The sequence below is a fragment of the Acipenser ruthenus genome, chromosome 2 (assembly GCF_902713425.1).
Source record: "Acipenser ruthenus chromosome 2, fAciRut3.2 maternal haplotype, whole genome shotgun sequence".
In the NCBI taxonomy this organism is placed as follows: Eukaryota; Metazoa; Chordata; class Actinopteri; order Acipenseriformes; family Acipenseridae; genus Acipenser; species Acipenser ruthenus.
Genome location: NC_081190.1, coordinates 57,638,577 through 57,655,183, shown reverse-complemented (window position 1 = coordinate 57,655,183; position 16,607 = coordinate 57,638,577). Strand labels below are relative to the sequence as shown.

General features: G+C 36.6%; 1 protein-coding gene across 3 annotated transcripts; it reads left to right on the top strand.

Annotated features, from left to right (window-relative positions):
- The first annotated feature begins 856 nt into the window (after positions 1-856).
- lonrf1l (LON peptidase N-terminal domain and ring finger 1, like) lies at positions 857-14,459 on the top strand. Of its 3 annotated transcripts, none has more exons than XM_058997771.1 (13): positions 857-1,715; positions 3,247-3,365; positions 3,974-4,096; positions 4,504-4,659; positions 5,045-5,282; positions 5,457-5,538; positions 5,716-5,830; positions 6,103-6,224; positions 6,374-6,532; positions 6,905-7,061; positions 7,481-7,633; positions 8,892-9,078; positions 9,685-12,765. In XM_058997771.1, exons 1-13 carry the CDS (start codon positions 1,082-1,084, stop codon positions 9,945-9,947), a joined length of 2,508 nt encoding a protein of 835 aa, XP_058853754.1. In that variant the 5' UTR covers positions 857-1,081; the 3' UTR covers positions 9,948-12,765. The 3 variants fall into 3 exon arrangements, with proteins under 3 accessions (XP_058853754.1, XP_058853753.1, XP_033870951.2); XM_058997770.1 differs by having other exon boundaries at positions 858-1,715; positions 6,905-7,067; XM_034015060.3 differs by lacking the exons at positions 8,892-9,078; positions 9,685-12,765 and adding an exon at positions 13,217-14,459 and having other exon boundaries at positions 862-1,715; positions 6,905-7,067.
- Positions 14,460-16,607: the final 2,148 nt, after the last annotated feature.

The window sequence follows — 16,607 nt, the reverse complement described above, 5'->3', positions numbered from 1 at the left end:
GTGATTTTCAAAAGCCACATGCGTGATTGTCAATTTAATTTTCCAAAGAGGTTACATTATCGCCCATATCTTTTACAACAGCAATACCAATACTGAATGTATTCCTATAACAGACTGCAAGAAGTATATTGTACCATAACAAGCTGAGATTTGACTCCTAAATGATGACTAAATTAGTTGCAAGTCAAATATGATAAAAACAAATTCTGTTGATGTCTGAGAAATAAGATAAATTCACCTTTGGCCTATTTTTATGTGCTTGTTCCATGTCTGCGATAAACCAAACTAAGAGATTAAAAGGAAGTTGCAAGGTTCCAATAACAAATAAACCAAATAGGATTTAAATCACAAACTACACCATTTAATATTGATAAATCCATTAGTGCAATGTACTGTATACTGTGCCAAATATGAATTGCAGTAATTGCAGATTAATTAGAAATGTAACCCTGAAGTGGTAGGGACATATTTCCTTTTGGCACATGGCATATTGAAAGAAAAAATTATTCTTAATTCCAATAGAGAGAGAGAGAGAGAGAGAGAGAGAGAGAGAGAGAGAGAGAGAGAGATTTAAAGAGAAATAAATGTGTGGCTACCATGGCATCGAAAGCCTATAAATATCCCCAATGTTCGTTTTCAAACACACTTTCCCTTACAGAAATATACCAAAACGTATCTATCTATCTATCTTTTTTATTATTATTATTATTATTTTTACCAGGCCTGGCCTTAGTTGCTATAATATAGGAACATTCAAGTAATATGTTTCCATGCTTCATGTTAAATACGCCTCACATTTACCAGACTTGAATATAGACCATGCACGACACACCCCACATTACTTAACCCAGCTGTTATGAAACTTCCACAGAAACAGTTTTGTAACCGGCTACCTCCAACCAATCAGAGCGTAGCTCTGCTTTCACGTGACGGCATTTTTACGTAACAAACTGGTGCTGTGGAGTCGCCAAGTGAAAACTCATTTAGATTTTACAGAGGAGCAACTAGATTAGATACTGTATATACATGTTGTAATGTATTTGTAAACATTGACACTTTATTCTGTGCTATCCTTTCTAGAATGTCTGTCCTCAGCCACAGCGCAGAAGAAACGACAGAAGAAAGAAGGGGATACTTATCCTCTTTAAGCGCAGTGGACAAGGTAGAACACCAGAAACTTATTTTACAAAGAGCTGAGACGCTAGCAACAGAGAATAGTCTGAAAAATGCAGTAGACATGTTTTCTATGGCTTTCATGTGTGGGTCAGTAAGACCAGAACAACTGGGCTCTTTAGTGGACTGTTTTTTGCGGAACTACAAGAAGATCGAAAGGGTGAAGTCGAGGGTGGTTACCCAGAGTGACTGTGACTGTGAGTGTGATGGTGAAGCAGGGAGTAACGTTGGTGCTCTGTTTGACTGTCCTGGTTGTCACAGATTCCTTTCTGACCCTGTCACCATAGCTTGTGGGCATATTTACTGTAAGAGGTGTTTGCAGCGGAACCTGTTCTCAAAGTGCAGGGTCTGCAAAGAGACGATAAAAACATGGTGTGGCGACAAGAGCATATTGAGACCAAATGTGATGCTTTGCAGTCTTTTGGAGAAGTGGTTCCCTGATGAAGTCAAGAGGTCCAAAGTAAATGGAGAAATAGAAGAACATGTGAGGAAAAAACAGTTTGAAAAAGCTGCAGTTCTAGTAAATGCAAACCTCGACTCGGGTAAGTAAATGTACTGTGTTGTTTGTGACCTTATATCTGGTACATTCTGTATCGTTACACAGTCGTTGCAGTGTAGGCGTGAATATGTTCGAGTTTGCTTCAAATATTTATGTATGTTTTACCTTATACGTATTAATTGTATACCTACAGGCATTTGTATCGAGCTTTCCATTGTTTTACTCAATGGAGAACGACGAATGTTGCTAGGTTTTTCTTTGTTTGTTTGTTTTTGTTTTTTTGAGGTATATTTCTCAGCACAAATTATTTTATCTCTACTCCAAGGGCAATACTACTGACCATCATTTAACTGCCAGGAAATGGACATCACTATCTAAAAATATAAGGTCAAGAAAGCCAAATGTAATCCCCTAGCTTGACCATGTTGTGTAACTGTAAAGGTGCATGCGCACAAAAAGCGCGTTGTATAACATAAGTGAGGTCATCATGACACGCGGAAATTTGTTTTGTAACCGGCAGGGGGAGGAGTCGTAGAATTTCAATACATTTCTGGAAAAATGTCGAGATGTAAATGTAATCTGACTTAATAGAAATGCGTTTAATATATGAATGTAATTTATAACATGTCAAGTCCTAGTTGGCAAAAGGTGACTGCTATTTAGCATTTATAACATACACTGGTAATGGTTAATTATTAATTGCAACACACATTGTGTTGTAATTTCGATTTGGTTACATTACAGCAAGTAAACAGATTTAAAATTGTACTTTATACATTCAGTATGTGATTTGTGAAACCTCCCAATGAATCCTCTAAAAAAGGTTTAGGACTAGTTTGTTCTCAGGTAAAAAAAAAAAAAAGTCAGTTGATTGAAGTTACAGCTACAGCGCATCTCTCCTATTTTCTGATTTACATAACACTTCTGTATGACTCATTCATTTGTGTGGTGTTTTATGTAAGTCCCATACAGGTAAGTAACTTATTGGTTATTGATTTGATTGTGGATTTTGGTATTCCATATTTTTTTTTATACTGTTCTGTAGCCATTTCCTTTGTTGTAGTTTGCTACGAGTGCTTTTCTCAAACGTGAATTCAACTCAATTGTCTTGATCATCATCTGCTGTGTTGCCAAAATGCCAAAATAATTACCAGTTCTCTGGGTATTGGCTTTATAATGTAGCTTAATTACTGTGTAATGGTTGGCAGTCACATATATATATATATATATATATATATATATATATATATATATATATATATATATATATATATATATATATATATATAAATTTGTTCTATTCAATTTATACAGACTTAATGTTAAGGTGCCAATACTTTTATCACAAACAAATATTTCAGTGCTTTTATTTTTTATGAAGATTGTTAAACTACTAGAAATTATGTATTTTGGTCTTTGTGGCTAATGCTTACTAAATGATTGTATTTAACATGTTTCCTGAATTATGTTATGTTAAGCGTAGGGTGCCAATACTTCTGTCTGCCACTGTACATAAGCATTTACTTAATGTAGGTGTATAAGCTTATTTTTTTCTTTGTGGTTTTGTTTTGTAGATCCAGATAACTTCTTATTGAAAACCTACAGAGCTGAGATATATGCTGGACTTGAACAGTACACAGCCGCTATTGAAGATTTGGAAACTTTGTGTGTAAAGTCGTCCAACTGGCCAGAGGTAAGGAGAAAATAATCTTCAATAAAGAGATTATTTGGCACGTGTTTGGATCATTGTAATGCAATCCTTAATAACGGGTTGCATGATTTGATGTTTTTTATTGAACCTAAATAAAATCACCGCACCACAAAAATAATTCACAACGTAAATATAAACAGGGGTGGAAAAAAAATCCTATTGCATAATGGTTGGACCCATTAGTGTTTAATATGAGTTTAATAAGACACATATGATCTTGTTACTTGTACTGTGTGGCTAATAAAGCTAATATTTAAACCTGGAAATTAAGGCTTATTTCCATCTCTGATAAAGACCATCTATATTGTCCTGTCCATGCAGAACATTTTAAAATGCACTGACCATGATGCTCAATATTACCCCAGACAAATTACACAAAGAGGATCTGACTGATAAGTACTATATGTATAATCCTGTTAGAAAGTGAAACACATTAGTGGACATTCGCTGCAGGAGAAAAAAAGTAAACTTCACCATTTTTGTTAGTTACAAAAACACATTGCTTTATTTAACGCGCAAAGCAGGTAATTTATGTTTTCAATGATATGATTACATTAATCAGAACTGAATCCTCACTGTGTTCTTTACAGAGATATTTTAGAAAAGGAAAAATACTGCATGATATGGGCCATATGGACGAGTCTTTACAACTGTTTCTTCAATGCTTGGCCTTAGATGAGGATTTCGCACCAGCAAGAACAGAGGTTGAAAAGGTACATTTTTACAGCTAATGTTTATTTGCCAAGTAATAAGACCCCTGCTGTTTGGATCTGCTGATGTATCTTGCAAACTGGCAACATTTTTTTTATTTAAATTGTATTTCTTGCCTCTTTGGGTAAATGACCTGGTTTTGTTCCATTACAAAATATATATTTTAGGGTGGTGGTATTACGATCCACAACTATTTCATAAAAATAGGCTTCATTATGGCAAAATCATGTAAGTATCAAAATGCCTATCAATCAAGCATAATGGGATCTATTTTTAAAAAGTGGTTGTGGATCTTACTTTATTGGATATTGTTCTCACAATTAAAATTAATTGTATGCAAGGGATATGGATAGTGTTTATTAAAAAATACAGGTGCGTGATCTTGATCCTGTATGATTTAACTTTACAGATCTTGTGCGATTTACTATCTCCTGTTCCTGAAAGTGTAAAAAAAGGTTTAAGGGAAACTACCCTGAGTTCCTCACCACATCTTCGCTGGAAAACCTCCATAACTGATGTTCATTCTGCAGGAGGCGTCAACGACATGCAGTCTAGTTCTGAAGAGGTATTGACCTGGTTTATCCTTTCTAATAATGTTCTGTATTAGACGCATGCCCTAGTGTTTTGGTGGTGCCTTTTGTGAGTTTTACAAAAGAAGTACATTGTTAAGCTTCCATTATTTATGAAGTAAAACTATCTACAGTGTGGTAGCATGTACATATCATAGCAATATGTCTGGATAAACAATGTCCATGAATATTCTTTAGTAATAGACTCCACACAAAAGATGAATTGTGAATTTCATGAAGACTGAAGTACATTCACCATAACCCCACCATATTTGTGTCTCTGCAGTGACACAGAAAGTATTGGGTGCTCTCTGAAAATGAAATGCAGAATATTTAGTATAATATCATTTAAAGTGTTGTCTTTGTGCTTCTTTTACACAGAAAAGTGAAGTGCCAAATCCATCTGAAGACCGTGAAAGGTCAGTACTGAACCAGGCTCAGTCATTGCGAGTTCAAAACCAGGTGGAAAACCTGTCGGGAGAAGAAGGATTGAAAAGAGTTTCATCTGCTACCCAGCTCTCTGGGCAAGAGAAGGGGGGTCTACTCAAAAGGAAACTGTCTGCCTCAGAGCAAGACAAATCGGTTGTCAAGGGAAGGAATAAACAGAAGAAGCAAGGAGGTGAGCATATTACTTGAGTTTATAATTGTGGCTTTCTTTTTTATTTGTAAAATGATGGTGTTTTATCATTTCTGGTTGTCATAGTTCGCCTCTCCTTAAGATACAACTAATGAGAAAGAAAGGTTAATTTGTATTTATTATTTATTTAGTTAATTCCTTCATGTTATGTTGTAGAGACTGATACATCTTCCTGCTGCAGAGAAGTCCCTAAGAAGTTATTGGATGTTACAGATTTTGAATGTTCCCTATGCATGAGGTAAGCAAATGAAATAAAAAAAAAAAAAGAAAAAAAGAAAAATATATTGAGATGTATTGTATATTGTAAAATGTAATGGTTCTACTATTCTAAATGTAAATCAAAAAGATTAGTTTAGCCACAAAATTAATCCGATGTTTGTTATTCAATGCATAACTGATTCTGTTCTCCTTGCAGGTTATTCTATGAGCCAGTGACAACTCCTTGTGGCCACACCTTTTGTAAAAATTGCTTAGAGCGATGTCTCGATCACACACCACAGTGTCCTCTCTGTAAAGAAAGCCTAAAAGAGGTAGGCCCCTTTTTGTTTTTGTTTTTGTTTTTGTTTCATATTCATCATTTATTCTGTTATTTACCTGGATTAGTTAATATTCTTGTAATTGGCATATAAAGACGGTTGAACAGAAATCGTAACTGAAAATGTGAAATTTAGTTCAAGATTGGAATGACAATTAAATGGCAACATAACCAAGATGTGTGTTAAGTACTGCTAATTGTCTATGGATAATAGTAAACTTCTTGAATCTACTCATTAAAAGCTTGAAATATTATTTTTCTTTGCAGTACCTAGCATCTAGGAAGTACAATGTTACACGGCTGCTTGAAGAGCTAATACAAAAGTATTTGCCTGAGGAGCATTCAGAAAGAAAAAAAATTCACCTGCAAGAAACTGTTGAACTCTCAGAGTAAGTAACTAAGATGATAGTGCACTTTTAATACATCTTACCACTGTATTTTGAAATAGGGCACATGTTGCTTAAGTTGAACTCAGATAGCACACTGATGTCCTGCTGATATACAGATAATAATTATTGGCTTTTTGTTTGCAATCCAGTTTGACAAAGAATGTCCCAGTCTTTGTTTGCACTATGGCATACCCCACTGTGCCTTGTCCTCTTCATGTGTTTGAGCCAAGATATCGACTAATGATTAGAAGATGCATGGAAACTGGCACCAGACAATTTGGAATGTGTATCAGTGATGCTCAGAAAGGGTAAGTTCATATGTAAAAATAACTATTTATGGTCCTCCAATATCAAGCCAATGCTAAGCAGTGTAACAATACCACCAGTGGTGTATTTTGTTTATTGCATTTACTATAAAGAAGTTGTGTGAGTTACACTATTAAGCAAAGTGGCAGTGGTTACTGTATTCCACTCTTAAAATCTTACACAATATCTAAGTGATGTGACTAACCTGCTTTCTAAAAAGTGTCGAACAAATGGAGTTGACTGAACTGAACTGCACTGCTCTTGTTAATCTTATTAAAAATCTGAAAGTTAGAAATGCAAGTTGCATTTGCAAAGATTAATTTAGGAAGCATTCAAGGACATACAAATAAAGACCTTTTCTTCTCTGTGTTCAGTTTTGTAGACTATGGCTGCATGCTGCAGATTCGGAGTGTCCATTTTCTTCCAGATGGCCGCTCCGTTGTAGATACAATCGGTGGAAAGCGTTTCAAAGTCTTGGAAAGGGGAATGAGAGATGGATATTTCACGGCCAACATTGCATATCTGGAAGATGTAAAGGCAAATACATTTGTAATATTTATAGAATTTATTTTTCTTTCTATGTATTTGCTATATATATATATATATATATATATATATATATATATATATATATATATATATATAATCATAATCAATCATGGTTGTTCTTGTATGTTAGTGTCTGAACTTGGACTTGAACCCAGTATCATCAATTGCTTCTATAGCTCTGACAAAAATGTATGGTGTCAGACCCTGATTAGCATCAGTCTTCCTAATGTAAAAACCAGCATGTGAACATCACCTGTTCTAACCCTGTAATGTTGGGATGTATGCAAGAAGTATTGTGCATTACTAGGGTTAATAGTGTTTACAGTACATTTGTTAAAATGTGGACTTAGGGGAAATGCTCATACTATATCTATACTAATATCACAAATGATCCTTTGCAGGTACAAGATGAGGAAGAATTTCGCAAACTCCAAGAACTGCATGACCAGGTATACATGCAAGCCTGCACCTGGTTCCAGAACTTGAAAAATAGATTCCGGGGGCAGATTCTTCAACACTTTGGGCCAATGCCAGAGAGGGAGGAAGACATACAGGTAAACTTAACTCATATCTACAGTAACACCCTTTTTCAACAAATTAATTTAATGACATGGCTGTGAATCCATTAAATTAATTATCATTCTGTTCATGTAGGTTATGGATAAATATACAGAAAATTTATGAAAAAAAAAAAAAAAACATTCAAAATTAATTTTTAAAACAAATATGTTCAGATAATGAAAATCTGGTTAAGTTTTCCTTACGCATGTTGATTCATTTTATGCAGATGCAGTACTAGTCACACAGTACTAAATCCACCCAGTATAAAATACAAGATTAAATCGACAGCACTAAAAAACACTTTTACAGACCTGCCAACCTGTACGCATTTTGCGTATCCGCTACGCATTTTGAGTTGTTTAATACACGGATACGGTTTCATCAGAAATGAAATATTATTTGTTTATCGTCTATGATGTTGCCTGTAGTTACTAGAGAAAGTGTTGCATATAACGTGATTGGTTAATTTCATTAGACTCCCTATTTTGACCAATCCTATCTCCTGAAATTTGCTTATGACTGCCCACTGTCACTTTGCATTCACTGATCACTATATAAAGATCAGTGGTGATATTACTGTGTTAACCATGATTTCCTGGCCGAACTACAAAACCACACACATACATGCAGAACAGTGTTGCCCAGATAGTCCACGTTAATCCTAGATAGATGCCCAGTGACATTTTTCATCTTTTGAAAGGCAGAGTACGAACCAGATCTTGCATTGCACTGATTAAAACGCACACTTGACATGATTGACTGAGCGAGCAAATGAAGGTCTGATTCTGTGTGCCCTGTCTTTCAAAAGATAGCTATTCACGGTGCAGCTTGTTAGTTTGTTATTTATTTGTGAATGACAAAGTAATTAAACATGAATTGATTCGTATGAAGTAATGCACACGGCAAAGCGAGCGCACTGTGCAAATAAAGCGAGTAATCAGATATTTTCACGTGAATCTGGGTATGCATCCAATTATACACATACAGTAGAATAAAATTGAAAATCAATGCCTGTCTGTTTAACCTTAATTTTATGTTCCCGGATCCACTTAAGTCAACCTCCCCTCTCTTATTTTTCGATGCATCTATATGTATATGTAATGGTAAATTATAATACTGTATGTGCATGTTTGTTTCATTTTCTAAACACACCCGCGCGTAGGCAGGAAGTATACACGTCATGCGCTCAATTAAACTCCAACGTTTCATTTGATTTTTAAACAAACGTGAACGTGCATTTTCCTTGAAAAGAGAAAGGCAGATGAAGAAAGAAGTGGTAGTGCTCCACCACAGAAGAAAAAGCGTGAACACAGTCTACAGAATTCTCTTCAAAGCTACACCGAGAAGTGGCACTGTCTGCGTCAGTCCAAGCTAGAGCACCATGCTTTTTGCACGGTGTGTAAAGTAGATTTTGACATTAGTCAACAAGGAGCTTCAGGTAAGACATACAATTTATTTCCCATTTTAGATGTTATTATAGTGATTTATACTAATATTAAATATTTAATTATTGTAATACTAAGATCATGCCAGTTATAATAATTTAGCTCTGAAGTGTCCACAATATGCAAACCTTACATAAAACAAGTATTTTTTCATGAACAATTGTTGTGTAGTCATAAGTGAAAAGCAGGAAATGGTGTATACAGTATTTAATCGCTTTATTGAACTTTGTAGTCAAGTCAACGGTAATCACCAGTAACTGCTTCATTACCTCTACGCAGTAGTTCCTTTTTAGCCTATTACTAGTAATAGTGACCTCTAGTGTTCATTTAGTAGCATAAAACCACAACAATGTAATATCTTATTATGAAAGTTAATTTAAAAATAAGCTGTATGATAGTATTGTAATTTTACAATACTATCATAAGTATATTAGTTTTTCAGCGAAATTGTGACGTATGTTATCTGTCCCATTACTGTATGTTGATATCAGCAGATCTGTCTTATCACATATGTGCAAATGTTTACATACACACAATGTATAAAATGTATCTTTACTTTAATAAAATAATCTATGTTAAACTATTGTCATTTTTTTCAGACTGCAGACGCCACATAGAAGGGGCTAAACACAAGAAGTTGGCAAGTGCTGTAGCGTCTGTCCCTAAGATTAATACAATGTTCCTGCCAACACATGACCATAGGACCATCCGAGTAGAGACACTGTTCACATCTTTCCTAGTGGAGCACAATTTGCCACTAGCTGTAGCAGACCACGCTGGACCCTATTTCAAAAAGATGTTCCCGACAGCAACATCAGCAAGCAGTGTGGTTGTGCACGCAGTAATTCCTCCAATATTGTGAAGACATTGGCTTCTCATGATAAACAGTGCATTGCGGATACAATGAAGACATCCCCCCTTTAGTATTGCTACAGATAGCAGTACTGATTTTTGATGACATCAAGATGTATCCCATTGTAGTGAGATTCTTTTAATGCCAGAGTCAACAGAATTGTTGTTTTACTGCTGAAGATAGTCGAAAGTAGAGTCCACTGGCTGAGCGATCTTCAATGTGGTGGATGATGAGCTGAGGAGGAGGGGGGTAACCTGGCTAACTGTCAGCTTTGCAGCTGACAATGCAGCTGTGATGCAAGGCCGGGGAAAGGGAGTGGCACCCTTTTATAAAAGGTCAACACCCACACATTTACTTGGTTGGCTGTGCTTGCTGCCTTATTAACATTGCTGCAGAGAGAGCCTCCAGGGAGCTGTCAGTCAGCATCGAAGACCATCTAATCACCATCTTCTACTACTTGGAGAAAAGCAGCAAAAGGAAGGCAACACTGCGTGAGGTGCAGAAGATGTGTGAGGCTGATGTCCTGAAGATTCTGAAGCTGTGTTCCACCAGGTGGCTCTCTCGAGGTGTGAACTGCCTCCTGGAGCAGTGGGATCCTCTGACTTCATTCTTTGCTGGAGAGGTCAATTCTTCAAAACCAGCAAAGGCTACAAAGACCGCTTCCATGCCAGCTCCAGCGAAGTCCACTTTGCAGGCTGAGAAGTCACCCAAGGCCTCGTCATCCTCCAGTACCGCCAGCAGTGTAAAGCCAGCACCTACACCTACAACTTAAACTTCAACAACTGGGACAGGGTTTGACTTCAGTGCTTTCCTCTTCAAACAGGTAGAAGTGGCCAAGCAATAGAAAACATCTAAGGAAAAAAAGGTCAAAGTGTGTCAGGGGAAGAAACCCTCTGCAGGGTTCTCCCCAGGCCTTTTCAGCCGGGCGGGCCGCCCGCCGAAATGGCTGTTGCCGCCCTCCTGAAAAAACCAGATCTGCCCGTCTTGCAGATGCTACTGTGCCTTTAACAATAAGGACTGATTGTGCTTATAGCAGACAAGGTCACTTCCACGTTGCTGGGTGAAAAAAAAAAATCTTGGAACCACCTGACAGCTGTCTTGACACATTTAACCAATCGGAGAGTTGAAGGGGCGGGTTTTGTGTGTTAAGCACTTTGAGAGGCTAACACGTTAAAATGACTGCTAAAAAAAGTCAATTATTTTCAAAGCAAAAATAGTGACAATGAACGCAGGGTTTTCAAAATAAGCCAGCAATCGGCACAATCCACCATCTACTTTTGAAAATATTAAGATTATTTTCGGGTATTATCATTCAGTCCATTTTTTTGTTGTATTATTGTACTGTGAGGTGATATATACTACATAATATCTGTACATGTGCACCAAAAAAAATATGTACCCAGGTGCTTGTGAGAGATATTGGGGGTTCATGTATAAAGGTTGTATGGGATATCAGTTGAACACTTGTTAGCTGATATACAGATGATTAAGTGCCGAGGTGCTGGGTTATTACACTCTGGTTTCATGCAACAGTTATGATGGTGACCAAATGTGTGTGAGTACATTAACAAAAAAATGTAGAACAGCGAAAAACAAAAACAGACGTGCATTAACAAAATGCCCTGATAACAACATAAAGAAAACAATTTAAATGAAGCAATAAGCTCAATAATTAAGCTAAAAAAAGAAATGAAAAGGTTACTTTTTTTTTTCTTTAACTCCAATAACCCTACGTTCTCTTTCCCCAGTCAAATAAAGCGTGGTAATTTACCATATTAAAAAAACAGTAATGAAAAAGAAAATGTAGAACATACAAAAGCAAAACCAGATATAGTCAACAAAAGACAACACACCATTCAAATTCTTTGTCGTATTATATATTTAAGGTAAGGCAAGTTTATGTTTCCATTAAAAGTGCTGCCGGCTATAATTTTCTGCCGCCCAGCTGTACAGAATTTCTGGGGAGAACCCTGCTATGGGAGTTCACTATCCAAGCCTGAGAAGGTGCACAAGTTTCTGTCAGACCCTGTGTCCAAGGTATATGTACTATTTTTGAAGAGGGCTATACCAATTTTTGACATGCGAAACCAAGCTTTGCAGAAGGAAGAACTCTGCATCCACACCCTGCTGTCAACTTTGGAGAAACGACTGCAACAAATATTGCTGTGCTTCTGCAAGCCAGAACAAGTTGTTGCCAGAATGAAAAATGTGGGAAGAGGTTTGAAGCCCACAGGCCACAACAAAAGGGAAAACCAGCTTTCTGATGAGCAACTTGAGCCAGACGAGCCGACACCTGAGGCAGTTTTACAAGGATGCGAGGTAGTTCTTCTCATCAGCTGCTGACTATGTGATCCAGAAATTTCCTTTTTGAGATGAGGTGTTGGTGGATGCAGCTGTGGCAGACATCCACAAAAGGCAGTCATACAGCTCCCGCTCTCTCATGTTCTTCATCAATCGCTTTGCCTGTCTGTTGCCGGAGGGGGTCACAGTAGACCAACTGGAAGATGAGTTCTGCCTGCATCAGGTAAATGATTTTGAAGACCGCATCCTGACCAAGCGCATTGACGAAGCCTGGAGAGAGATTATCTTGATCAAGGTTGCTGACAAGCAAGTCTTTGCAAGTCTTTCTGCAGTAATGCTAGGCATTTTGGTCATCTTCCACAGTAATGCTGACTGTGAAAGAGTGTTCAGCTTGGTGACCAAAAACAAAACCCAACACAGAGCCAGCCTGAGCACAGACATGTTAAGTTCATTTTTTTTCCTTTTTTGAAAGTGCTTTGTTGGGGAGAAGATTAAAAAATGTATTCTCTTTGTTTTAAACAACTCACTTTGTGGAAAGCTTATACCTTTTTTACATTTTGACAGTAAATAAAATAAAAACATATTACAAACATGGTTATATCTCTGTACTTGAAATCAATTATCAGTTTCACTTGGTAGAAATGAAAAAGGTTTTTATCTATACTATGGTAAAGAAACAAATTTAAATTTAAACTGAAACAATCATAGCTAATCTAATTATTATTTTTTATTTTTTTTACTGAAAAATTCACTCAAAACTCACCAGAGTGCAGCATTTAGCTGTTTAAATCCTTAAAAATGTTCTGGGGAGAATGCCAACCCCCCCCCCCCCCAAGTATTATATCTGAGTCAGGAGTGGTACTCAAAAAAAAAAAAAATGGTTGGCAGGCCTGCAAATACTTTAAAAATGATAGAAGACATCTTTCAGCTTTAGATGAATAATGTTCCCAGAAAGTAATAAAATATATTTCTTCCAGGCCACGCCAGATGGACCTGCCTGTTGCTGGTGGCTTCTAGCTGTTCTTCCTGTGGATCCAAAATACCAGCTCTCTGTGCTGTCGATGATGTCACTAAAGGAACGCCTGCTCAAAATCCAGTACATCCTCACATACTTGCAGAGCATCCCAAGTGAATAGCCAACGAGATCTTCCAGAAGAGTCACCTGCTGCAGTCGACAACACGTCTAATTTCATTCTGCTCTACATGTGACTTCCACAGGCATTTTAATTATGGTCTCTTTAAAGAAAGGTAAAAAGCATAAACAAAGAGACTATTTGTCACCCGAGCCTGAGGGATCTGAGCTTCTGTGTCGTACGGATACAATGATGTTGTATCAGTAATGCATTCTTATGGAAAGAATATTTGCACTATATCAGTGAAATTCTGAATACAAAAGGTAAGTGTTTTTGAAACTGTGCCAAGGCCAGAGGTGTTTGATATATCATGCCAAGTGCTTCCAAGTTTACAACACATACTATATGTATCTTCTCTCTTTGCTACACGTTTTGAAAACATTCTTGCACAAGCACATGTATCCACACACTGAAAAAAAGGCACATCTAAACTTCTTAATCCACTCGATTTTAAAATCATTTACTTTCCTTTTCCAGTGTCTTTGGAAAATCTTGGCTCCCAAAGCGTTATTTATTTGCATTGAAGTATGTCCATACGATGAACAAAATTACTGTTGTGTTCTGTGTTTCTATGGAGCAAAATGTTCCAGTAGCCATTTACCCAGTTGCATTTCATTAAGCACACACACTTTTGATCCTAAAGTCCACCTAGAAATAACAAAGAAGCTTTGAAAACGCATTTAGGTATGTTGTATGTACCAATATGCAGTGCAAAATGTAAAAGAACAGGTCTCAGTTATTTGCTATAGCAAACCATCCTCTTCTCTAAAGATTATCACGCAGTCCTCTGCTAAGTAATGAACATTTGAAATTAAAATGCTCCTTTAAGATTTAGAAGTATAATATTTAGATGCATCGGTTTGAAGAAGTTATTTGCCTTATACTGTTTTGTAATATGCCAGACTGCACAAATTGGAGGTATGAATTTGCATTCCTGCTGCCCTAAGAAATATGCTTTTTTTATTTTTTATTTAATATGCCTGACAATGGCTTTACTGTATGTAAATTGTTTTTGATGTTTCTACGGACTATGTGTTGGCTTGAATATTTAATTTATTGATTTTCAATAAAAGACACTTGCACCATACCCATTTCTTTGGTCTGATGTTATTTATAGTTGACAGAGCATGTGCAGACAGTAGATTTTTGCATATACCAAGGCAACTGAATTCAGCCAACCAAAACTCTTTAATTATCATGTTTACCATTTTGGATTAGGTAGCCTTGTGATTAATCTGAAATTAACACACTGTTCTGACCACAGATAAAGAACACCGATCAAAAACCATGTGATCAAAAATGAAGACAGGTGTTGGTAAAAATGTGAAGTTTATTGTGTTTCTCATTTTGAGATAAAACATGCAAGAAATAGTTAGGCAGACTAACATTTTAAACAGTAGAAGTTTGTCTATTTGATTGGGGAGGTGGGTCCCTATGGATTGCTTCTACCATGTATTTTTAAATGGTAATCAGTGGTTGATTCAAACCAGGGTACTTTCCAGTGGAGTAAAGTGTTCCACTAAAATTCAGTGGTGGATTATCCGGTGGGACGATTAACATTTAGTTTCACAGACCCCAATTAGCACTAGTCTTGGACTATTCCATGTAATCCAAGATTAGAGCTAATCAAGGTCTGTGAAGCTAGCCGCAAGTGTTAGAAATTTAATCCTATGCTTCTACATTATTTTTGGAACCTTATCAAACTGAAACATTTGTAATCATGATAATCTATAGAAAATCTCTACTCGCTGTTTGCACCTGTGATCAGAGGCTAGTTATAACACAAAATACTGGAATATTGTCAATGGTGGCTATTGTAAAAGTGGGTGAGAGGAATGGGACAAGAATGATCCACAGCAGATTGGAAACGGTGTTGAAACAAAATGCAGTAGAGAATCTGGCCAGGGCAGCAGAAAAAAAAAAATATATATATATATATATATATATATATATATATATATATATATATATATAAAATAAAAAAGTTTGAAAATCCCTTTGTAGAACATCACCTTATTTTAACATTGCTGCTGTTGTGTCATATTAAATCATCTTCCAAACACATTTCTAAAGATTAAAAAAAAAGCATGACTAAGAATTCTATTAATATCCATCAGTTACAGCTGAAAGCACAAAACACTTTTTTACTTTTCTTAGGAAATTAATAAGCAAACAGTTACAGTATGCCTAGTGTTATTTTTAACCTGTCAAAACCCCAGCCCCTCACAGACAATTTCCGCCTGGGGGGCTGTGCCCTTAAATAAATCACAATATCTTCCAAAGTATAGACAGCACAGGCATGGTTCAGGGCTTGAATTCAAGGTAACCCCTTGGGCATCAAGACTAAAACCTCAGGTGTGATAAAAGTCTTACTCAGTACCACACTGGAAGGAGATATCCAGAAAAAATACATAAAAAACAACAAACGCTTTTTATTTTTTTATGTTCTATTGTCATTTTTTCAACTTGTAGCATATGAAAAGAGCCAGATTTTTTTCCAGTGCTTCACCAACATGTCTACTATACTGGGTAAAAATTCTACAGGAGTTTTTACAAAGCTAAGCCCAAGGGTCCCCAAACCTCTCAAAAAATAAACATTGTGTAAATCTTTATGTCAATTGATACACTAAGTTCTAAAAGGGATGTTATCTTCTGGCACCTCACAGGCTAGCCATTGCCACATGCATTTGCCTTTGAAAGGCTTTTTTTTTTTTTTCCCCCTTATCTCATTCAAGAGGTGGGCGTGTTTGTTTGCACATCGATTACTCTGTGATGGATTGGGTTACAAAGTAAAGGTATGAATGGAAAGCTTGTGACCTCCCCTACAACGTGATCAGGGAGATTTCACCGTCATCAAGGTTGTAAGACCAGAACAGCAAAACGCAAGCTAGTCGATTGCTTTTGTTTTGACTGCATGGGGGTACTAGACACATTGCGAATGGGATATCTCAGCGGTGAAATGACGGATTCGAAAAATTCCTTCGCTGTTTGACGGTAGGAAAACAACGATTTTGATATCGAGTCAGCTTTTTTTCTCTTTTGCTTTTGTAATAATATTAAAAATGAGTTATGAAATATAATATTTACGTGCAGTTCCGTGTTCCGCCCGCGGGACTAGAGGGCGTAAGAGATTGGTTGCAATTACCAGTATAAAGCCTGGTGCATTGAAAAAATGTGGTTCTCCCTTTAAACCAGATTTTTTAATGGTCATTAACATACGATAATGAGATGTGTG